Source organism: Trachypithecus francoisi, unplaced genomic scaffold, assembly GCF_009764315.1.
Source record: "Trachypithecus francoisi isolate TF-2019V2 unplaced genomic scaffold, Tfra_2.0 Lachesis_group4, whole genome shotgun sequence".
Lineage (NCBI taxonomy): Eukaryota > Metazoa > Chordata > Mammalia > Primates > Cercopithecidae > Trachypithecus > Trachypithecus francoisi.
Window position 1 is genome coordinate 28723447 of NW_022681469.1, and position 25789 is coordinate 28749235.

Here is a 25789-nt window from a genome sequence, read left to right on the forward strand (position 1 = left end):
TTACCTCTAGAATAAAAAAACAGAAAAGTTAAGACTATCAAAGCAACCCTGAGCTGGCTCCAAGACCACATGCTTGACAAGCCCTGCCAGAGGATTTCACCAGGGCAGGTCAGGATGAGGCAAGAGGTTTGTGGCCTCTTTTATGGATCTGAAGCCTAATTCTTATGACCCCACTAAGAAAACAGAACTGTATCAGGCAAATGATATACAAAGGATGTTTTAGTCTGAATAAATAATCAGTGTTCCTTGGGGTCTGAACTATAGGGAAGGCTTAATGGTTTTATCAATAATAAGATTTTCGGCCGGGCTCAGTGGTTCATGCCTGTAATCCTAGCACTTTGGGAGGTCGAGGTGGGTGGATCACAAGGTCAGGAGATCGAGACCATCCTGGCTAATCCGGTGAAACCCCGTTTCTACTAAAAATACAAAAAATTAGCCGGGCGTGGTAGTGGACACCTATAGTCCCAGCTACTCAGAAGAAAGGCGTGAACCTGAGAGGTGGAGCCTGCAGTGAGCTGAGATCGCGCCACTGCACTCCAGCCTGGGCACCAGAGCAAGACTCCATCTCAAATAAATAAATAAATAAATAAATAAATAATAAGACTTTCTTATACTTCCTAGACTGTGGGTCTGGTATCCTTTCTACCAACTCACAGCTGAATAAATGGAAGACACTCATGATCTCCATAACGTCTTCAGGGCCTCCGGGACCTTTGAGTCTGTCCTGGGAGCCCCAGTTCCCACGGTCTTTCCCGTCCCACCCTCCCTACAGTCTACATGCTTTCCACACCCACACAAGGGGAGTGGACACAACCAAGGGTCACAGTTGAGAGAGTTAAAGAAAAACTATCCTGACATGTGTCAAAATGTAAGACCTAATTCAAGATTATGATTAGGACCATGGCACTTTCACTAGGAGAGACTTATCGTGCTTAAACTGAATACGGCAAAGAAAACAGAGAGGATGTGGGATTAATAAGAGAAGACATCGAGGTAGGGGGATTCTTGCTAAAGGCAGGCCAAGGGCTTACACATCAAAGGTGGGGATGAGGAACTTGATTGGATATCAAGGTGGGAGGGATGACTTCGCAGGATCTTTGCTCAGCCTGGCTTAGCCAGGGCTTGAGAACCAGCCTAGTCAAAAAGAGGGTACAGAATCTCAAGTGTGGTCCCAGAGAGAGCCTTTGTCAGGAGCTGTGGAGTTAGGGGCCATCATCTCCTCTTGCTCCCTCAGGGTCCTTCTGTCCTCTCAACATTTAAACTGAATTCCTACACCCACCCTGTCCACCACAAAGCGTGGGCTCCGTGTCACTGAGATCGATGTTAGCTTTGCAGTTAGCAACAAGAACAACTGAGACCCAAATCTAAGAGATGTGAAGTGGAAGAATCAAGGACCCAGAATTCTAGGCAAGCTGAAATTTAGTTCTTACCTTTTTCTCCCAGGGAAAATCATCCACATGAAGAAAACCTAAATCCCCAATAGAAGCCAATATCCAAAGAGAAACTGCGTGCAACCTGAGACCGAGGCTCGACAGGGGGGCAACCAGGAAAAAGGAATGTTGTTGGCTTGGGTCCCCACCAGTTTGTGTGTTTGTTTTTTGAGACAGGGTCTCACTCTGTCGACCAGGCTGGAGTACAGTGGTGCGATCATAGCTCACTGCAGTCTCAAACTCTTCGGCTCAAGTGATCTTCCCACCTTAGCCTCCCAAGTAGCTGGGACTACAGATGTTTGCCACCATGACAGGCTTTTTGTTTTGTTTTGTTTTGTTTTGTTTTGTTTTGTTTTGTTTTGTTTTGTTTTGTAGAGACGGAGTCTCACTGTGTTGCTCAGGCTAATCTCAAACTCCTGATCCCAAGGGATCCTCCCACCTCAGTCTCCCAAAGTGCTGGGATCACGGGCCTGAGTCACCATGCCCTGCCCCACCAGTCTTCATAAAACAGGACAACACACCAGGAAAGGAAAAACCAAAGGCAACGATGGAACCAGGTATAGCACCTGGGACAAGGCCTGGCACAGTGCAGTTGCTTAATGAGTATTTACTGAATAAATGAACTTGAAAGTCCATTGCTAGCCCTAAAATGCTACACTCTTAAGATGGAGGGGCTGACACATGCTACACCGTGGATGAATCTTGAAAACATTATGCTAAATAAAATAAAATAATGCCAGCCACAAAAGGGCAAATACTGTTTAATTCCACTTATATGAAGTACCTAGAATAGGCAAATTCATAGAGACAGAAAGTAGCTAGTAGTTGCCAGGGGCTAAAGGGCAACAGGAATGGGGAGTTATGGTTTGATGGGGAAGAGTTTCCATTTGGGATGATAGGAAAGTTCTGGAGATGGATGATGGTGATGGTGGCATAACGTTGTAAATGTACTTAATGTCACTGAATTGTACACTTAAAAATGGTCAAAATGGTAAGTTTTATATATAATTTAACACAATAAAAGACTGTCAAATGGGGCTAGGCGCGGTGGCTCAAGCCTGTAATCCCAGCACTTTGGGAGGCCGAGATGGGCAGATCACTTCAGGTCAGGAGTTCAAGACCAACCTGGCCAACATAGTGAAACCCTGTCTCTACTAAAAATACAAAAAGTAGCTGGGTGTGGTGGCAGGTACCTGTAATCCCAACTACTCAGGAGGCTGAGGCAGGAGAATTGCCTGAACCTGGGAGGCAAAGGTTGCAGTGAGCCGAGATCGCATCATTGTACTCCAGCCTAGGTGACAGAGCGAGACTCCGTCTCAAAAGAAAAAAAAAAAATTGTCAAATGATGTTGGGAACACTCTGCTTAGAATGGATTTTTTTTTAATATTATTATTTTTAGAGATGAAGTCTCCCCATGTTGCCCAGGCTGGTCTCAAACTCCTGGGCTGAAGTAGTCCTCCCACCTCAGCTTCCCAAAGTGCTGGGATTTCAGGTGTAAAACCACCACACCTGGCCTCAGGATGGATTTTTAAAAAGATGAAGGGGTACAATGCCATGACTTGCTGTGTTTGAGGGCAGCAGAAAATGGAGAAACAGTGCTCCCAGATCAGGCTTAAAAAAATAAACAATACAACCCAACGTTGCTTCAAACCAAAGAGATTTTAATGGCTCTTGTTTCTTCCTCAGGGCCCTAATGGGGTGGTCTCGCACATGCTCCATAACTGCCTTCAAGCCAAGCCACGTCTCCTCAGCTGTGGGAAGGATCTGATGGGCTGGCAAGAGGAAGCCATAGCGCCCTGTGTCTCTCAGTTCAAAGGCAAATGAGTACTTGATGCCGTAATCATAGGACCAGTCAATGCTTCCTCCACTGGCTTGGTCTGAAGGGCAAATGAGAATAAAGTTTGGTTACGCAACTCCCACTAGCCTTCACAGCAATGGAACCTCTATATTAAATTCTACCTCCATAGGTAAGCCAGGCCCCTACGTGTGAACTGTAAGAGGGGGAAGAGTTTAGTAGAGGATCACATTTATGAAAAAATACAATAATTTGAAAAGCAAAAGGTGTTATTCAATGGACACTGAACTGAGCCTTCCTTTGGTGTTCTTAGGAGCCTGTGGTTTTACCCACGCCATCCTAAGTGGCCTCTTCTCCACCTTAGGTAGGCCACACCACTTCCTTCTTCAGAAGGTACAGACATGGTTTTCTCTAGTGGGAGTGGAGGGATTATAAATGCAGTAAGAGGTTCGGTCCCTATCCTCAGGGGACTTTCAGCATTAAGGGTGTGGCAGGCTCCGCTCTGCTACCAAGTCGCATGTCTGGCACCTCTGTGTAGTGGGTTCAGCCAACACAGTAATGTGCACCTGAGATCTGTGTGGCTGCTGATGTGACAGATGATGAAGGAAGATGGCATTAACCTACGAATCAGTCATGACTCAGAAAAGCCGAGCAAGGGACCAGCCCTGTGGCCCCTCCCAGGAAGGGCAGTTAGAGGTCACAGGAGGACTTGGCTAGGGCACAGATGGTGGAAGAATGGAGCTGGAAAGACCAGAGAGGTTGTACCAGAAAAGAATAGGGCTAGAGGTTAATATTGTAAATTAATATTGTCAAATCCCATGAGTTTTGTCTTTGCCTTCACCCAGCAGAGCAGCTTGGAAATTAATGCCTGGTAAATAATAAATACTAAATGGTTGCGGATTTGAACTGAATCCTCCCTGGACCAAAATTACCGACTCACACCTTTTGGTGTGGCTACGTGACACAGTCAATCACACTAAGAGGTCCACTGTAGACAGAATACTGGCCTCAGATAAAATCCCAACCCTATAAATCATTATCTGGGTGACCTAAACGAAGTCATTTGTTTCCAGATGCTTCACCTGTTACATAGGGATGATATTACTACTTGTTTCACAGGGCAGTGAGAATTAAATAGCATAATGGTTGTGATGACACTAGTTGGCTGTGTCCTCAATGTGCTAGGCTCTATGTTAAACTGGTCCATGAATCTCTAGGTAGGTACTAACATTATTCCCATTTTACAGATGAGGAAACTGAGATTAAGAGGTTAAGTGGCAAGGCGTCGTGGCTCTCTGCCAACACTTAGGGGACCAAGGCAGGAGGATCACTTGAGCCCAGGAGTTTGAGACCAGCCTGGGCAACATAGTGAGACCCTGTCTCTACAAAAAAAATTTTTTTTAATGAGCTGGGTGTGGTGTCGCATGCCTGTGGTCCCAGCTACTCAGGAGGCTGAGGTAGGAGGGCTGCTGGAGCCCAGGAGGTCCAGGCTACAGTGAGCCATGATCCTGCCATTGTACTGCCACTGCCTGGGCAGCAGAGTGAGACCCTGTCTCTAAAAAAATAAATAAAACAATAAAATAAAAACAGATATTAAGTGAAGGAGCTAGGATAACGTATGTAGAATAAGCATTCAATAAATGTCAGTTATGTTTATAACTATCATTGTCAATAAATGACCAGGATGCAATCAAAAAAGTTAGGCCACATTAAGGATCGGAGTTACCTGTGGGAGAGCATTTATCAGGAAATGAACAATCGTCGTTTATATAGTACTTTAGAATTAGGGAACACTTGTATTCCACGTATCTTTTGAAACTCTCAACAACCTATTTCACAGATGAAGAAACCAAGGGAGAATAAGTGACTGGACCATGGCTACTTGGTTCCAAAGCGGCAGTGCTATAACTCAAACCCAGGGCTCTGTACTCAAGCTCTGTGTTTTATTTCCCCACTATGCCTGTCTGAGAAAGAATTCAAAGAACAACTTCTGGGCCAGGTATAGTGGCTCATGCCTGTAATCCCAGCACTTAGGGAGGCCAAGGTGGGCGAATCACCTGAGGTTAGGAGTTCAGGACCAGCTGGCCAACATGGTGAAACCCCCACATCTACTAAAAATACAAATTAGCCAGGCATGGTGGTGCGTGCCTGTAATCCCAGCTACTCAGGGGGGTTAAGGCAGAAGAATTGCTTGAACCTGGGAGGTGGAGGTTGCAGTGAGCCAAGATCGCCCCATTGCACTCCAGCCTGGTGAGAGAGCAAGACTCTGTTTCAAAAAAAAAAAAATTAAAAAAAAAAAAGAACAACTTCTGAACCAAACACCTACTATAGCACAACTCCTCAAAGCCCTTTCCAGATGGGAAGCTGCCCAGGAAATACCTCACCCACTAGAACCATATGGCCACCTCTTAGGTGGAGTAAGGCAGGTGTTCTGCCCAGAGCTGCATACTGACCTGGGGCAGGAAGCAAAAAGTGCTGAATTAAAACTAGTGCTTAGAGGTAGAACTTGTCCCAGCTGGAATGAGGCCAGGATAAGAGTCAGCTGTGGACAATGATGCAGCTAGAACTTGCCGGGCCATTCATAGTCGGGCTCCAAAAGATCATACAGCAAATCCTACACCTGTCCAATATCTGCTTATTGGAAATATCTTCCATTTCTGTGACCTCACCAAAGAAAACATACTAAACATCAGCTTCCAAGGTCTATCTTACTAGTAAACACCTTCAGATAAGATGGATGAAAAGCTAGATTCCTTGTAATAAAATGGCTGAGACCTATGTAGGGGTCTCGGGGATACACAATGCTATTCGGCTGACACTCTGAACTCCAGCCTCCACTCAAAAGCTGCCAAGCAAAGGCACTCATTCCTCAATCTTAAGCTGCCATCATGTCTCAAGCTGGGTCCATCCTCTGTCCCCACTGCCACCACTCAGAAGGCCCTTCTCCCTGGGGGTATCCCTGATCAGAGGGAGGACAATCCCATGTGGAGCACGGTTAAAAAGGTCTCAGCAACTGTAAGCAAATCAGTCTTCCCAGAGAACTGCGTAAAAAATATGTAACAAGAGGCCGGGCGTGGTGCCTCATCCCTGTAATCTCAGCATTTTAGGAGGCTGAGGAGGGCAGATCACGAGGTCAGGAGTTTGAGACCAGCCTGACAAATATGGTGAAACTCTGTCTCTACTAAAAATACAAAAATTAGCAGGCATAGTGGCGGGCGCCTGTAATCCCAGCTACTCAGGAGGCTGAGGCAGGAGAATTGCTTGAACCCAGGAGGAGGAGGGTGCAGTGAGCCAAGATCACACCACTGCACTCCAGCCTGGGTGACAGAGCAAGACTCCATCTCAAAAAAAAAACAAAACAAAAAGTAACATGAGCGCCAAAGCTGTTCATTCCATTTAACTTGACAATCTTGCCTCAGGAATATACTCCAAAAAGATCATCTAAGAGAAAAAGGAGTTTATACAAACATGTTTATAGTAGCACTATTTAGCAAAAAGATGAAACAATCCAAAGACTCAGTAATCGGGATATAGCAACATTATGGAATAACAAAAAATTAGAATGTAAATTCATAAAACTGTAGAGGAAATGATGTTAATTTTAAAAAGCTGAACATACCGGTAATCCCAGCACTTTGGGAGGCCAAGGTGGGTAGATCGCTTGAGGCCAGGAGTTCAACACCAGCCTGGCCAGCATGTCAAAACCCCATCTATACTAAAAATACAAAAATTAGCCTGGCATGGTGGCACACACCTCTAATCTCAGCTACTTGGGAATCTGAGGCAGGAGAATCTCTTGAAGCCAGGAGGCGGAGGTAGCAGTGAGCCAAGAGTGCACCACTGCACTCCAGCCTGGGTGACAGACCGAGACTCTGTTTCAAAACAAGAAAACCATGACTGGCAAGGGTGCATTCCCATGATTCCCGCCATCACCCCTCCTATGGCTGTGGCTACATCCAAGCCCGCAACACATCCAAAGACATGCTTCTCTCATTCCATCCTGAGCCACAACTTCTGCCCACCTCTGCCTGTCCTCCTTTCCCCAGCTCTGGAACCTCACTGCACTGGTCATTTCTTCTCTCTCCTGTATCTTCCACCTCTCCCTCTTTATTTGTTCTTTCCCATAGTCAATAAATACATCTCTTATCTCAAAAAGAAAAAAGGCTTCCATTCTGCTCTCCTTCCCTTATCCACTCTTCTGAAACTGCTCTGGGTAAAGGTCACTAGTAAACTAGTGATGAAAATTCAGCGGCAAATGTCCTGTCCTTATCTTAGTTGACTTTTCATGGCCTTCACCATTGTTGACCACTGCCTCCTTTTCAATAATTACTTTTCCCCTGGTTTCTGACATCCAGGGTTCTCTGCCTTTCTGCCTAGCCCTTGCTGCTAACCCCTTCTGTGGCTTAACACCTTGCTCCCTGCTTTGCCAAGGGTTCCTCTCACTCCAAATGTTCTCCCTGCTCTACTGGTCCAACCACCCGCTCTATACCAACTCTTCCCAAATCTCTCTCTCCACAGAATCCCAGGGCATGTAGTCCAAAACCTACAGACCATCTCCATTTGAATGCCCTACAAGGAGCTCAGCCTCAATATGTCCACAGTTGAACTCATTATCTTTGCGATCTCACCCCTCTTTCACCTTCCTGGACTTCTCCCTCAGTGACTGGCACCACTCAATGACTTTCAGTGAGGATCTCTCCCCATCCAATAAATGACAAAGTTTCTTGGCTTTACCTCCTAAATCCCTTCCATCATCACTGGCCCTGCTGTAGTTTGGGCCATCGTCTCTCACCTGAACTCCTCCTCCTTTTCCTATGGGATGTCTCTACTGCAGTCCCTCATCACTCCATCCACACTGCTGCTATGTTTTAGCTAAACACAATGCCTCAATTCCCTCACCGTCCTGCTGAAAACCCCCCAGTGGCTTTTAGAATCCTTTGGGTTAAACCCTTACCATGGCACACAAAACCCTGAACTTCCCCAGCTCCCTTTTCTCCCTCTTTCGTTTCAGCAATCTCAACCTCCTTGTAGCTCCCAGAACCCATCATGCAGTTTTATACTTCTATGCCTTTGCATATGCTGTTGACTTTGAGAATGCCCCATCCTTTTTCTCCTTCTCTATCTTCCTAGTGATCAGTCTTTACAACCCTACCCTCTTCCTACATGAAGTTTTTCTGCTTCCATCAAATCCCCCTACTTTCTAATACTTCCGTACCTTGTATACCCTACTATTGCACACATAATACAAAAGCTCACTAGCCTTCCTGTTCATCTCTTCTATTAAAGAGTTCTTTGTGGGCACATTATGTCTCCAGTGCTTGGCATAATGCTTAACATATAATAGATGCTTAATTTAAAAGTCTGTTAAACAGAATGGGTGGCCAGGCGTGGTGGCTCACGTCTGTAATCCTGGCACTTTGGGAGGCAGAGGCGGACAGATCACCTGAGGTCAGGAGTTTGAGACCAGCCTGGCCAACGTGGTGAAACCCTCTCTCTACTAAAAATACAAATAAATAAATAATAAATAAATTAGCTGGGTGTGGTGGCGGGTGCCTGTAATCCCAGCTACTCCAGAGGCTGAGGCACAAGAATCCCTTGAACCTGGGAGGTGGAGATTGCAGTGAGCCAAGATGGTGCTACTGCACTCCAACCTGGGTGACAGAGCAAAACTCCATCTCCAAAAACAACAACAACAACAACAACAACAACAGAATGGGTGCCTATTAAAGGCATTGGTTTCCAAAGGATCCTTGGGCATGGAAGCATTAGAGAACTCCTGGGCATGGAACTGTGTGGTCCTGAGTTTCCAACTTTGTCCATAAGGAAGGGACCGTGCCTTTGAAGGACTCAGAACCTGCACATGCATGCTCTGGGATTTCTCAAAGTGCTGTAGTCGTTTCTTGTTTTTATCTCAATCCATTGGGGAAAAGGAGGGCCTAGAAAGTCTGACGGCAGGCTCCCCAGACTTATTCCTCACACTGCTGCTATTCCTGACTTCTCCTCCTCCATCTCCACGTACTCTGCATCAACACGTGGCTGCCAACAGAGTCTATCCACAGAACCACCTGGGTCCCTTCAAGAGTCACACTCATTCTGCCCCCACAGTCCACGGAATTCTAAAGGCATGAGCCCCTCTTAGCCAGGAAAGGGAAGATAATAAAACAACCAGGTCTTAGGCCAGGCACAGTGGCTCATGCCTGTAATCCCAGCACTTTGGGAGGCCTAGGTGGGCAGATCACCTGAGGTCAGGAGTTCGAGATCAGCCTGACCAATATAGTGAAACTCCGTCTCTATTAAAAATACAAAAAATTAGCTGGGGATGGTGGCACACACCTGTAGTTCCAGCTACTTGGGAGGCTAAGACAGGAGAAGTGCTTGAACCCAGGAGGTGGAGGTTGCAGTGAGCCGAGATCATCCCACTGCATTCCAACCTGGGCAATTGAGCGAGACTCCATCTCAAAAAAAGAAACAGAGCCAGGTCTTGATAAAGGCTCATTTTTAGATAAAGAAATTCTACAGAATGAGAGTGAGCTGTAAGGATCTGAACAAGCACAGGAGAGGGCACAAAACATATACTTAGGGAGTCCTTTGTTCCGGCCATCACACAGTAAGTATCTCATGGAGGAGACTAGATTCACTGAGGGAAATTGGGGAAGTTTGGGTTCCATGCATGAAGACCTATCCCTTTCACATAAAGGCATGTAAAAGCTTTGACCCAAACTCACACGGTGCCTGCCATCTTAATGGGTCATTCGTAAAAACTTCCAGCACACTGGATACTTACAGATGACAGAGCAGATTGGTCCCACTTTGTACATGGTGCCATGCAGGCTTGTCAGAGATTGGGCAGCCTTTTGGGCCACTTCGCTCTAGAGTAAGAGAACCAAAGAAAGGTAGACAGATAACACTTGTCTCTTGGGAGATCAGCTGCCCAACAGCAGAACATAGAATGCTCTAACTTAATGCTCCAGTTAATTGAGGTGAAGGCACAATACCCTTTTTATTTCAACCATTTTCACTGGGAAGTAAACACAAGTTCACTTCTATTGGCTTTGAAAATACAACATGAAGGTCCTCATTGTCTATGTGATCATCCTGGTGTTTGCAACACTCATGGATTCATTATTTTGCCACCAGTTCTCCCTGGTCAGGGGTGTGGCTAGAAATAGGGTAGATTTAAGGGGTCTAAAGAGAATGTGGACTGACCCCAGGACATATGTGGGAAGCCGACTTTTCTTTTACTAGATCCCTACATTGGCTTATTTCCCTATGGCTGTCTCTTTTTCCAAGAAGTAGAGCTCAGAAAAATATTTTCCATTATTTGAGGCTTCCAATTTTGACTGATTGAGGCTTTACTGTCCTTGTCAGGGATAAATGTAAGGTCTTGAACTTGGATCCAGGAAAACAACTGTACGATTACCAGATGGGGGAAACCTGGCTTGGTCGAATCCTTGGAGAGCCTGGGGGTTACTCTTGTCAATGAGCCCGACATGAGTCAACATTACAGGGCTACGGCCAAAAAACTAATGTGATCCTCAACTGAATTTGCAGAAGTGCACAGTCTGGCTGAGGGTAGTTATGGTCACACTCTGCTCTGTGCTGGTTAACCCACAACACGCATTTCACATTCACTTCTGGGAGCTACCTGCTGTAGTTTGGATGTTTATTTCCCTCAAGCCTCATGTTTAAATCTCATCCCCAATACTGGCAGCAAGGCCTAATGGGAGGTGTTTGGATTATGAGGATAGATCTCTCATGAATGGCTTGGTGCAGTCCTCACAGTTAGGAGTGAGTACTTGCTCTGTTAGTTCCCTCGAAAGCTGGTTGTTAAAAAGAGTCCAGCACCTCTCCACTCTCTCTCTTGCTTCCTCTCTCACCGTGTGATCTCTGCACCATACCAGCTCCCATTTGCCTTCCATGAGTGGGAAGCAGCCTGAAGCTCTCACCAGATGCCCAATCTTCCAGCCAACAGAATCATAATCCAAATAAAACTTTTTCCTTAATAAATTACCCAGTCTTAGATATTTCTTTACAGCAATGCAAACAGATTAAGACACCACCCTTGAAGAAGCATATTCAGAAAACAACAACCAGAATAGTAAGGGAACTTGAGCCCATAATACGAATGCTTGAAGAAATTGAGGTTATTTAGAAGAAATAAGAGCTAGAAGAAGCAGGCTGGTGGTCTTCAAGTAATAGTGGATTCACCTCTTAAAGGGAAATAAGCTTGCTCAGTAGAACCAGATGATAAACCAGGGCTGATAGGTGAAAAACACAGAGATTTCGCTCTCTATAAAGAAGAACACTAACAACCTAACAACCTTCCCCGACACAGAATAGGCTCCCTTGAAGGCAGGAAGCCATCTAATCATAGCCTAGATTGACTATCTGCGAGAGGTTTGAGCACCAGGTTTAGATAATTTAAGGTCATCTAGGTCTAAAAAAAGAACATTTTAGAACATTCTTTTTCCCTGATACGACCTTGAATGGTAATACTTGCCATCAAAACCTCACAGAGCTCAAATCTAACTGATGAGATGAAAGGCACACTTGAATGGGAATAATATAGCCTATTTCTGCGTGGGGCTGCAGACAACAATCTACTTGAAGGTAAATTGACAAAAAGGTTCCAATTCTGGGCTTATTTCTAACATATGGGTTTCACAAATCCAGCCTAAAAGCCAAATTGGAAATATTTGCACATTCTTTTTAGCTGGGGGATAGCTCTTGCTCAATTGTGAACAGCCTCCTGAGATGTCACCATCTGATCTAAGGCTGGGGCCAGTTGGCTTATTCCTGAAACAGGAAGGGTGACAGAAGGTATCAAGTTAGGGAAGTGAGTATTTTACCCCCAACATCATATACCAGTGCATCATCATGGTAGATCATAGAGCCAAAGTCCCCAGGAAAGTATAAGACAAGTTGCTGAGAAGCAGAATTGCTCAGCTTAGAGCATTTGACTACCAATCCAAGAGTCTCATATCCAAATCCGAGGGTTTTCTCCCCCATATGCAACGGAAAAGCATATTCTGGGAATCTATGCTTAAACCAGGCTCCTGCTCATCTAGATTAAGGTAACAACAACTTCATGAATTATATTTCCCAAAGAAACTTAGTTTAGTAAAGTTCAAAATGAGTCTTTCAAACCTTTGGCTGCATATCATAATCTTCTCTGTGTCTGACTTTATGTCTCATTCATCGTTGTAATGGTACACCTCCACCTCAGGGTATGACTTTATGCCTGAAACTTACTTGACCACACAATGCACGTTTGTTGCTGGGCTGAAATTAAGTTTCAGAAACTCACCAGCTCATCAGAGTTATCTGGCTTGGTACATTTGTACCCGTAGGGGAACATCAGCAGCTGGGAATAGCTGTGGAGGGTAATGAAGGCCTTGACTTTTCCATGACTCTTGATGAAGTCCACTATGGATTTCACTTCAACTTCAGAGTTGGCACTGGGTCCATGGTATGAATCAGAGCAAGGGTTGCTGCTGGCTCCAGGTCCTGGGGAGATGCAGAAGTAGCCCAGTGAGGACAGCGAGCTCTAAGAAGACACTGTAGGGAGGAGGTCACCATGCATCACTAATTTTCTCCTCTGGAAGTCAGGGCAAGATTGTCATTGTGTTAGATCAAGTGTCTTCCAAAGGTTATAGTCAGAAAGCCTAACTGAAGTGATTCTGGACACATCTCTTCTTCAAAAAATATGGTTTCTCTATACAGTAGAAAGAGCCATCTAATTAGATCATCTCCTCTCTGTAGGAGTTGTTGGAAGAAAAGCTAGATTTAATATTATAGATGGAATTCCTGCATTGGGTGGGAGTTTAGCAAGTTCATTTTCTGGGATCTCATCCAATTCTTAGAGTCCAAGAGTAGAAGATTCTATGCTCTGTAATTCCAAGGCACAAAGCCACAAATGCAAGGAACCTCTGACACCCTTTCTGCAGTGAGGAAATCATGACTACATTTGACAAGGCCACATTTGGCCTTGATTGTCTCAGCAACTAGAGTGGTTCAAGACCCCTGAAATGGGTCCATTGTAGGCCTGGCCAGGGTTCTCACTGCTAGAGAAACTTCCAGGGGATGAGTAGGGGTTAGGATTCCCTAGGCTCCCCATGTGATACAGACAAAATGTCACCTTATTTTAAAATGATTTAATGAAAATAATATTGGGGAGGATTGACATTGAACTGTGGGCCATGGCTCAGTATTGTGCTTTATTTTTCCCCTACACTAAAAAAAAAAAGAACTGTAAAATCAATGAATGAAGTTGCCACTCATCCGTATCCTGTAGCAGTTCTCTAATATGTCCTATCTTAGTTCCATAACTCTAATTAATTAATTTGTCTTACAAATACGTAGTGATTGCCTTCTGCATTGCAGACACTGTGCTAGCTGTTAGGAATACTTCAGTGAAAAAGACACAGCTCCTGACCTCAATCTTATCATAGCCTAGTGAGGGGGAAAAAATTTTTAATTCTATGGTTAGTGAGACATAAGGGGTTTTCTCCAGTGGCTGAAGGCATAAAGGAGCCCCTAACCAGCCTGCCACGGAACTCCAAAATGTAAGAGCTGTCACAAAGCCAGGGCAGCAAGCTCACATTTTATATTTGAATCTGTTTTGAAAGTCAGTTTCTTCATCCTGTGTGTACGTACTTCTTTTTAGTTTTCTTTCTCGAAGCATCCATAGATGATGTAATGCTTCTCCTTGGAATAGATCCTAACCCCCTCTAGTGGCTGGCTCAGGGCTTCCTGAGTTCTCCTGCCATTGCGCAAAGTCTTGCTCCGGCTGCACAGAAGGCTAACCAGGCAACAGCTTGTGGGAAAACCAAGATGTGAGACAAAATATATTAAATGCTGCTCAGTGCTCTGTGACAGTACTGTGCTCCTGTGAAGTGAATTTAGTTAAGTGTTTTCAAAGAGGTTTTTAAATGGCTTAAATCCTGGATGGGCTTAGCCAGCTGATGCACCGCAGAGCCATCTGAACCAGTTTGTAGGCCAGACCACGGGTTGACCATCCCTGGGGGCAAGTCCCAGGGCTTACCTCCAAAACCTGCATCCCAGTTCCGGTTAGGATCCACACCAACACAGAGGCTTCCAGATACCTTGGACCGGGTCTTCCGCCACATACGATTCTGTCAGATCCCACCCAAAAAGCACATGGAAAAAAAGAAAGAGGGTCATTCAGCCTGATCAGAAGGTTCCTTTAGAATTCTGTCAATTTCCCTAGTTCTCTGGGACACTCCTTTCCCTTGGTTGGGGCGGTGGTGGACAGTCCTCATACAGGTTCTGCTAGGAGTTTCTCTGTCATTTCATCAAAGTGAGACATGAATACACCCCCATCTCCTCAAATGAACCTGCCAAACACGTGTCATGGAATCCTAGTTCTGTCCAAGGCCAACAGCAACAACCAAAAGCAGAAGAGAGGGTTCTGTGATGAGACTATTTGGGGGAAAATATAGGGCTAACTTGGTAAACTTTCTTCAGAACTTCTAAGGATTGTTAATGACTTGTTTTTTATGAACTTCTAAGAAACGGATATGGTGGGTGGTGTTTCCTAGACTTGACAATGGAACCCTTGATTCATATGGTATCTCATGGGATGAATACTAGTATTAGTATGAGTTTCTTTGAAAATGTCTTTGAAAACGCCACTGTAGTTAGCTCTCTCTAAAAATAAACTTGAAGCTGTCATTCATTTTGAATATATGTGGGGTCACAGTTGCTACAATAGTGTATTGTAATGAGATTTTAAGGGGAAAAAAACTATGTAACTCTTTTTAGTGATATTACGGAGGATTTCTCCCACAGATTTTAAGTAAAACGCTAGATGCACTGTACTGCCCACCTAAATCCTACTGCAATCTAATTGCCAGCAGGTAACATCCGCCTCCTCTTTTCTATCAATCCTAACACAAAAAACGCAGAGATAATTGGAACAAATCTCCTAGATGACTCACGGTGAACACTGAGCTCTAATAGCCCAGCCTAACAGCTGAAATGGGCTCTGGCTGAGGCAACATGTAAAGACATCATGCATTGGAATAAGAAGTGATTATAACCACTTCTCTATCCCTCATTTCTGGGCGACTACTGAGAAATTAGGCATTCCATTTAGAGTAAATCAAGAAACGAATGACTACTTTTATTTTACTTTTGAAGTTCCTACATATCTCCTTAGGTCCTTGTTGAAGAAGGGGAAAAAATCCAGGCTTACTTTGGTTTGAGAGAACACGTATCCATCAGGGTTTGTGACTGGCAGGAGGAAGATATCCAGGGTGTCCAGAATGGAAGTGATGGACGGGTTCTTTCCATAATCACAGGCAATCTGAGCAAAGACAAGATACATGTCAACCTCACACACCCCTTTTGTCAGGAACCCAGGACAGAATAGTAAGGGAGTGTTTTTTTTCCAGATGTGAACCGGGGATCACTATTGGTCAAGGAAAGTCTTCCAGACACCCAGCAGTACGGTCTCCTGCAATGTTAATGTGTTGAATATGCTAGCGCCTACACTTTTATTTCTAGTCAAAATAATTTACTTCTATGGAGTAAAAATCAGATATCATGTATCTACTCTCTATCAAAAGCAGTAACATTCTTCCTGTTCATTCCAGTGAGACATTTTGCAATAGTGAGCAGTGATATATGTGACTTATGTGGACCTATGCACCAAAGAAATTTTGTTTGATATTCCTTAATCCCCTACGCGGGCTAACTTTCCGAAAGAACTCACAACAAACATCAGATTACTTAAATATGTAGAGACATTGCTAAAGACACAGAGAACCAGTTAAATTCCATTTGAGGAATTACATTTTTACTTGCCATCAACTGCAGTTGAGTTGAAGTTTCTGCTGGATTAAAATTTATTCATTTCCTGTGCTCAGCCATCCTAAGGCATTATTATTCAACCGTTAAATATCCATTTCATAATACCCTAAAGGTAACCGCATTTTAATTGAAGGGAAAAATGTATCAGTCGGTATGCACGTGGTTGCACATGCTTGAATGATCTGATGTGGATTGATTTCCTCTGCTCATGAATTAACATTCTGATTTATAGCATGTCATTTTTGAATTACTTAAGAAATACCAGACTAGGTCACTCCCAGCCCCATGTCCTGACTCTAATGCCAACAAACTTGTGGAAGACAGATCTTACTACACCCTACCTTCAAAATCAAAGTTGGGACATTTTCAGAACAACCCAAACACCCTTAGCCAACTCCACTTTGGATCTGTGGGTTAAACTCTTCTTGCACCTGTTTGTATTTTCCAGCTGACTCCCTTTCATGATTTTTTAAATTTCTAGTACATCACACCTCAGCCCTCAGGGTTCCAGGCAGCAAAGTGGTTTTTCTCTAGTCGGTTCTTATGCTGAAATCTGGCTCCCAAGAGTCCTCCCTGGCCACCCGTTCCACCTCTTTAGCTTCCTGAGTCTTTTTTTCCCCCCTCTCTCACTCAACAGCAATCACCACATCGTGGTGTCTTTTAGCGGAGCGCATAGTGGGCTGCCCAAGGGGAGGAGCCTGGGGTGCTGGATGGGGCAATACCAAAAAAGGCTGGATGGGTTCATTGCCAGCCCGTGTGACAAGAGAAGGGTTTTGGCTGAGAGCACCAGCCATCAGGACCACTGGGACTGTCATGGGTTTCAGTGGGCCTGACCCCAGAAAGGTAAAATAAGCGAGGAATGTTAGGCAAAATGACCTTATTTGCTGTCCAAAGCGCCGTAGCTTGTGTAACCCACTCTCAAGCATGGATCCCAGCATCCAGCCAGATAGCTGGCTTGTCTCCTCCGGTGCTGAACTGCAAAAGCAAGTGTGGCAATGTGAACGGCTCCACCGCCATGGCACCTGGTTGCCTCCTCTCTACCCCAGACCATCCTTCTCTGTCCCTCTCTCTGTTCTTGGTGTGATTGACAGAGAAGGAAATACAGACAGTGATGCTGTCGCCTAACTCTCATTTAAGGAGAATTTTCTTTTGTCCCCTTCTTCGAATGCAAGTGTAAATGCAGACTGAGGGGCATAGACAATTCTCCGATGTTTGTAAAAAATCGTTGTAGATAATGACAGGAAAATATCTTCATACGCTGAAAATTGGAAAAAAATGGATTACACGATTTCATTTTTATTTTTAAAGAAACTAGTTCATTTATATACACACATACATATGAGAAAAAAGGAAAAGGAGAAGGACGAAGAGAGAAAAGGAAAAAGAAAAGAGAGAAAAAAGTAGAAAAATATACAACAGATTGTTAATAGCTATTATCCCATAGTTGTGGGATTAGAATTATGAGGATTTTTTCTTTTTTGTTTCTTTTGTTGCTCTATTTTCCAAATGTATGCAATCATAGTGTTTTATTATAAAAATGCTTGTGATAGCCTTTTGAGACCTTCATAAAAACATGATAGCAAACCTCTGGAGGTACTTTCCAGAGTTTAAATTTTATGATCTAAGTGACTTAGTTTTATTTGAAACAGTGGCTTTGCCAATTGGATCAGTAAATGGGGAGGAAAAGATTATTTTTGCACCATCAACTTCTATCTCTGTGCAGCATTCTAAACACAGCAGATAAGGTAAATGAGAAATGCAAATCCTTGCTAAAAACTACAGTTCATGAGTTCTAAGAGTTTTAGTTAAAAGTGCCTTTTCCTCTAAAGAGCTCAAACGTAAAAAGCAGGAACTTTCAAAAACACAGCATCTTCCACCGCCGAACCACCCCGGAAAAGGGAAGGCCAGGGAAGACCACGGTGGAAGAGAATCTGGGGTTTTCTGACCCAGTTGGTGGGCGGGGGGTGCGGGTAGAGGAAATAAAAAGAAAGAAGGGCGGTAAACATTAGCAAATGTATCCCTGTGGTATAAAGCAGGCAAATCACTCCTCTCAGGCCTGCTTTGGGAAAACGCTCTGGAGAAATCCATCTGTCCCAGTTAGTCAGTTGGTTCCCAGCCATAACGTTTCCAAATTTAGCGAGGAGTTGTGACATTACCTCTTTTTGATTTTTTTTTTCTCTTAACAAACTCTTTCTAGGAAATCTGGGGAAATAATTTTCACTGTTTTTGAGGACAAAGTGCAAAGTTTGAAATTATGTGCACAAAGACGGTCAGAGGTTACGAGATGGCGTCAAACCCTAACCTCTTTCCGTCTATATCCTTTTTCAAAAGATCTTCGTTCAGGGCATTTGTCTTTGCGGTTTAGGGTTTAGTTGTTCTGCATACGACCAGAACTCTTCTTTAAAAACTAAAAACAAAAAAAGAAAAAAGAAAAAGAAAAAATGCAGCTTAGGCAATTAGTGCTTTTTCTTTTTTAACTGGTGTGCTTGTGTGTGTGTGTGCGCGCGCGTATGTGTGTGTGTGTTTAAAGAGGAAAGAAAAAAAAGAGAAGGGGAGGGGAGGCAGAGAACTCTCAGCTAGATGAATTACAGCCCCCAGCCCCCAACCTCCCCCGGCCCGCACCTCCCCCTTCCTCGGCTCCTATTGGCGCGTTTGCCCCGGTTCCCCGGGAGCTCATCTCTCAGAACGTGAGCATTAATTCACTCCTGCAGACCTGCGTCAGCTTGCGCAGGAACAGAGAGAAAGAAAAAGAAGGGGGCGGGGGTGGGGGAGTGGATACTCAAAACCAGCAAGGACCGGTTAGGAGGAAAAGAAAAAAAAATAAAAAGTAATAAAAAGGAGCCGCTCTGTAGCACAAGCCGGGACTGTTGGCTAGCCTGGGAGGAGGGGAATTCTAGAAGCATCGAGAGGAAGAACCGCCCCTGCACCGTGTACCTTGAGCACGTTCAAAGGCCGCTTCTCAAAAGAAGAGCCAATATTCACTTTGCTCACTAGACCAGGGTGCTCAGCCACGAGGTTATCCATTTCTTGGGAAATCTGAAATGTTTCAAGTGAATAAATAGACATTTGCGAGTGAACCATCTGTTGCATGAGATCTGATCCCCTGGTGATTTTCCCCATTCCCTTGGGACACAGCGGAGGGGGCAGCGCGGCTCGAGCTATAGGGTCGGAGGGTTTGGATCCAGCTGAGTGCTACTGAGTCTATCGGCGTCTGCGGGGGCTGCAGTCCAGCCGGCTCTTTGCAGTTTTGTGCAAAGCAAAATGACACACTTCCCTGGGGTACTTGTGGCTTTTGGCGACCCCAGCCCTTAGGTGGAGTTTCTCGCCCTTGCTAGCAGAGGAAAACAAATGGTAGTGCCCCCTCAACCCCAAAAGGGATGTAGAGGCGATCGCTACAAAATGTCTTCCGGCTAAATCAGGCCCGGGGACAATGGGGTTTCTGCTGCAGACGCACTAAGGCCACCGGCTACTCCAGCTCCTATTTTCAAGGCGACTGAAATTTTGTGCATCTGGGGAGCCCTAACTATGTCCCTTGCTGGGATTGAGACGTGTCCGGGTGCGTTTGGAGAGCTAGCGGGAGGAAATCAGTCCCTCCAGCTGTTGCCAGTATTTGCACTCCGTAGGAGACAGACATCAGTTTGTCTGGGAGGGAAGGAGGGAGGGCGTCTTGTTTGCTCCACTTCCTTTTCTTCCTTATTCTCTGTGCTGGTCCACAGTCCCCTATCTGAAACCCTTGAGGCCATATATATTTCAAATAAGATATTTTTTTCAGGGGAGAATTTTAGAAAGGTAATAGGAAATATATATTATGTATTACACATGGGACATTGCTCCGTATTCAAGCACATTAATATTTCTGGCAGTGAAACAAATGAGCAGTGAGGCAGTTCAGGTCAGATTTTGCTCCCAAATGAGTTTAGGTCAAATCAGCTTTTCCCATCAAATAAATTAGGAGAAAAAAATGTTTAACGCTTTTTGCATTTAAAAACTGCCAACTTGGAGACTTGGTGCCTACCAGATATCTCTTCTCTGGCTCTTTCCTACTCCCCATGCCACCCCTTAGCCCTACAACCACCATCCCCTCCGGCCCCTTTCCATCCCTCGGCTCTTAAGTCATTGCAGATGGATTCCCGTGGGCCTGGAGAAGGGCTCTGTGTCAGAGAGGTAAATGCTGCACTGCCCAGGATCCCCACAGCAGCACGGAGTAGCGGATGCAGGAAGGGGATAGTCTCCACAGAAACAACAAAGCCCAGGAAAGACAGCAGAGACTCCATGAGGGTTTGCTGCCATGAGGTCTTACAGAGCACATCCCTGCGAGGCAGAAGGATAGGATCTGGAGGCAGGGAACCTAAGGCCAATTCAGGCTGACTCCCGAGAACTAAATCAAAAAGAAAACCCCAACTTTCTATGCCCAAGTAACAAAAGGACCAGGGGCTAATCCCTTTGCACCTACCCCCCCTCCTCTTTCTGGCATGGCAGATGAAAAATTGAAACTACCTCTAATTGGTCCCCTCCCACAACAAGTCAGGTTGGTTGCAAGCCAAGTCTTCATTTGCATAGGAGTATAACTTTGTAACTTCACTTCAGCCTCTGACTGGCTGCTTTCTGCAACCAATCAGACTGATCGAAGGCTACTACTTCATTTACATAGGGCGTACACCAAGTAACCAATGGGAAACCTCTAAAGGGTATTTAAATCCCAGAAAATTCAGTAATGGGCTTTTGAGCCCCTATGCTCGGGCTGCTCCCCACCTGTGGAGTATACGTTTGTTTTCAGTAAATATCTGCTTTTGTTGCTTCATTCCTTCCTTGTTTTGTTTGTGCGTTTTGTCCAATTCTTTGTTCAAGACGTCAAGAACCTGGACACCCTCCACCAGTAACACTTGGATGGAAGTCAGAGGCGTCAAAGGTGGTCCCTGATTCCATCATCAGTGGCAGCCCGGAAGCACAGCTCTCACTTGGCTTTGTGTCCTCATTGCATCGTCAGTGGCAGCCATGATGGTTTCCCTGGCTTTGTGAGCAGCACAGGTCAGAAGTCAGCAAGGGGGCTTAGGGCAAGATCACCAGCCTGAGGGGTCTGCTTGTGGGTACCCTTTAGACACTCCACAGTGGGTGGCTGTTGAGATGAGCAAGTGGACTTCAGCTCCTACAGTAAGCAGGAGTGGGTGTGAAGCCAGTGACACTGGTACTGGCTGTGAAATCCTAAGGAAACTTAGAGAAGTTAGAAAATAATAGAAGAATAATTTCTAGGCCATTAAATCACCACGTGGAAGTATGAGCTTTGTCCCTAGAGGAGAGAATGGCCCGTCTCTGTAATGTTCATTTTGAAACACCTACCTCTTCCAGGGTATGGTAGGCACCAAAATCGAAGTTACCACTCCGTTCTCTTCTCCCGTTAAAAAGCATTTCTTCATTCTCTTTGTCCAACAGGACCTAAGATAAAACAATTCTATCTATGATTGGTTTACAGCAATGTATTTCAGTCTGTAATTGTGAAGGAAAGGGTAACACTCGGGTCCCCAGTACCAAGCTTTCCTCTTCTTGTCCTGTAGGCTTTGAGGTCGTGACTTTCCCTTATTCTGGCCCCACTGTGAAAGGGGATGGAGCATTAATGGGACTTCCTACCAGCCAGATGCTGCAGGTGTGCCAGGGTGGATTTGCAGGCATGGTCTTATGGCTCATCTTACCTTTCTGGGAGCTCAGGGCCGGAGTTAACCTCTAAACAAAAACTAAATCAGGCCAGACTCAGTGGCTCACGCCTGTAATCCCAGCACTTTGGGGGGCCGAGGCGGGCGGATCACTTGAGGCCAGGAGTTTGAGATCAGCCTGGGCAACACAGTGAAACCCCGCCTCTACTAAAAATACAAAAATTAGCTGGGCGTGGTGGTGCATGCCTGTAGTCCCAGCTACTCAAGAAGCTGAAGCTGGAGAATCGCTTGAGCTTGGGTGGCAGAGATTGCAGTGAGCCGAGATTGTGCCACTGCACTCCAACCTGGGTGACAGAGTGAGACTCCTTCTTTTCCTTCTTCTGCCTAACACCCTTTGGTTTGTACTTTATATTTCATGCTGTAGCCTCTCTTTTGCCCTTTCCCTTAAATTCTTTGTTACCATATTCTGCATGTGCCAAATGCAAAAGGGAGAGAGACAGTGTCCTCCTACCCACCTTGCAAGGGGAGCCCGGACTGCTGGAAGGTCCTATTGGTACCCACAGGTCCCTTCCCTGCAGAGAGTACTCAAGCATGAAAGAAGATGGAACTGAACTGACGTTCATGTGGCCCAGCAAGCTGCAGGAAGGTGAGTCCGTGGCATAATTACCTGCACATCGTCAATCATGATGGAATAGGCAATTCCCTGGGACTCCAAGAATGCTTTGACTGCCTGAATGCTGACAAAGGGAACTCGGACGTGGGCTGTCTCCCCTGGGGTGCTGGGTGATCTCCAAAAATCAAGCTGAAAGGGATAAAAGTCCAAGCCAAGGCAATGAATGGGCTATTCTGGGGAATGGACAGTTCAGCACTGATAGATTTCTAGAAATAAATTTGCATCAATTTTATCTTGAGTCCACAAGTTTTGGAATCATTGTGGAATCACTATGATATTGCAACAACGGCTTTTAAACATCCATGTGTCAGCAAATCCATTATATTGTTTCCCCTGCCCCTATGGCTAGATATTAAAACTGGCAGAAGGAAAAGATTATTAATACGATGGCAGTTTTTTAAAGCTGGGATTCTAGTGATCCAATTCATTTAATAATAGGATATAAATGCTATAAATTATTTTACAAGGGAAATATGCACTAAGGGTGCTTAATTTTGAAAGTAACTTTCACATTTGATATCTCCTTTCGTTCTTACAATAAACCTGAGAGATAGAAGAACGATATATTTATCACCATTACTCTGAATGAGAAAATGAGACACAGGGAAGGTAGGTGACTTGCCCAGTATCCTGTAGTTGGGACCAGAGCCCAGGTACCCAGCTGCATGAGTTAGCATTTCACACTATGTCGTGGGAGTCAGAATACAGTCCAAAATAGATCTCAATCATGTTTAACTGTATTCGTTCTGGGAACAGAAACTCTCACTAGATCAAATACCTGGAGATGTTCTTGAGCCTCCAATTGTAGCAGATTTTTAATTTGTTCTTCATTGCTTGGTACAATCTCAAGAACTTGGTCTCTAAAGAAAATTAACCACAAATGTGACCTTAAAAGCAAAACCTGGACACTGTTTCCTGTTGCTTTCTGCACCTGTTAGTCTCTGTGTATAACAGGTTCATGCAACGGTCAGTAATCTCTGTGACAATCCAGAAACTAATAAATAGTATACTAAACCCACATCGCCAGAATGAGAAGGTGATACAATGGCATTATTTCCTCCCAAGAAATGTTATCTAAATAATAATGAAGAGGTGTACCTGCTCCTAGCAGGAAGCCTGCCATTAAAGTTACCTTTCCCTTAGCTAATGAATCAAATAGCACCTGCTGCTCGTGGAGTGTTAGCTTTTAATACTTGCCTGTTCCTGTTGTTCAGAAGTAAGTTTTTAAAAAGTGGAATAATTTGGCGCTTGTAAGAGGAAACAGTTCATATGTGGGTAGACCTAAGGGTTTGTTTTTAATGGTTTTGGGGGTTTTGTTTGTTCCTTGTTTTTGTCAACTGAAAATGTATCAAGGTTCTATTCCCAAAACCCATTCATGTGGCCCAAACATGGGGCATGGCCAGAGATAGTTGGGACCTTGACAAATTATGTGTCATGCCTCTCTTTACACACACACACACACACACACACACGCACCCTTCATAGGGAATGAAGGATGAACAGGAAAGAGAAATCTCAAAACAATCAAGCACATATCTTTACAAAGAATTCCCTTGGTGACAGAGCTTCCCCTTCTAGCCTTTCTCCAAGTAGGCAGACTTCCTAAGTCATTGTCCCAACCATTTATAAAGTGGGAAAGGAATCAATACAATGAACCATGTACAGGGACCAGAATATGGGTCTTCTGAAACCAAGCCCCATGCAATTTCCTACGAACTCCAGTGGAATACAGAAGTGATGGAACATGAGCTCTTTGAGGCTCATCTGCCACAAATGGTCTGAAAATTCTTCCATTTAAGTCTCATTATTTTTGGTTAATGCATGGACTCCCAGGAGTCCTCCTTTAAAATGGGAAGGCACTGAGAAAAGTAATACAATAGGCTCATATTTCCTGGTGTGTGTTCTGAAGAATAGTAGTTCTTTGAGTTACTCAGAGACAGAAAAGAAGGAAGGGAGGAAGGAAGGAAAGAGGGAGGGAGGGAGGGAGGGAAAGAAAGAGAGAGAGAGAGAGAGGAAGCAAGCAAGCAAGCAAGCTGGAGGCAGTGGGTAGTTGATAATTTAAAAAAAGGGTACATGCTGCAACCTAGATCCCCTCTTATAGATTTATAATGAACACTGATTTAACCAAAGCTCCTAGAAATCCTACAGTTTGTTTAACCCTCTGATTCCCACATTTATTTGACCAGTGGCTTTTTGGAACCAAACTTATTTGACTATTTTCTTAGTTCCCTGGAACACTCTTCAAAAAATGCTGCCTAAAGCCCTTAATAGAATCATGAAGCAAAGTACTTCGGAGCAAAGATGAGTCCTCCAAAGCCAGGAGAGGAGGAGTTGAGCTGAAATCTATAGCCCTGGCATTTCCACTTCATGAGGTTCCACCGCCTAGATGCTGAATCTAAAGATCGGCGGGTAGGGGACAAGGGCTAATGTGAATGGTAAAGCCCAGAAGAGCAGGAGGAGGTGAGAGAGTAGCCTTGACACCAGCTGAGTTACCTGAAACAAATGGCTACACAGCTGTATTTTCCTTGATGTCTATCAAGCCTACAGTCTGATCACTGGAGGGAAAAATGAGTAAGGACAGAGAGAAATAGGGTTATGTGTGTTCAGTTTTCCCTTTTGTCTTTACCTTTAAGTGTCATTCATCTCTTTTTTGATCATCCACTCCTATTTTTCCCACTATCGACTTATCCCCAAATCTAAGAGAACTTCTCTGAAAACACTGAACACTTATACCCATTTACTCTGTAACAATCAAAGGTTCCATCAATCAGGTAAGTAAAATTCAAAGAAGCACCAGAAAGCATAACTTACCCCACAAATGTTTCTAGACAGTAGATATGCCCAAAAAGGGCACCAAAAAGCAGGATCGACCTCATGGCCATGGGTTTTCCTGGAATCCAGAATTCAGAGTCCTTCCTGAACTTTATTTATAGGGATGGCAGCTGAGGGTGATGTGCTGGCCCTCTGAGAACTCATGTGAATTCCCACATGGGAAAATTCCCACCTGCATGTGAAATTCTCAAGGTTGTAGACATCCACCTGTGTGATATCACCAATCTGTACATTTTCAGTTCCTAGGATAACAAACTTTGATGTAAAGAGACCAAAATTGCTAGAGCATACCAAGGGCAGTATAGTTATGATTGAGAACATAAAACGCCACTAGCTACCCTGCGATAGAAGCCAGATTAATAGACCTAGAGGTTAGTCTTTTCTGGGTCTCTGACAAAAAAAAAAGCCAGAGCATTTATAGTAATTACTCAGGCATCCTGTCTATCACATTCCATTAGCTTACTCGTTTGTTTATTTTTATAATGTTTACCTTGAAACACTGCAATCACTCAGTTCACATCTGCTGAGTGTCCCTGTAGATGTGACCCATTCCAGTCCTCACTCTATATTAAAACAA

At 44.5% G+C, this 25789-nt stretch overlaps 1 protein-coding gene across 1 annotated transcript; it reads right to left on the minus strand.

The window, feature by feature from the left end:
* CPA2 (carboxypeptidase A2) lies at positions 1–25286 on the minus strand. Its single transcript, XM_033192088.1, is given in 13 exon segments — positions 1–6; positions 1431–1468; positions 3062–3307; positions 10010–10094; positions 12533–12732; positions 14270–14360; positions 15443–15553; positions 16936–17034; positions 18994–19095; positions 21397–21492; positions 22375–22509; positions 23159–23240; positions 25192–25286. Coding segments are annotated over 13 exon segments (1362 nt in total). The 5' UTR covers positions 25263–25286.
* Between the last annotated feature and the right edge of the window lie 503 nt (positions 25287–25789).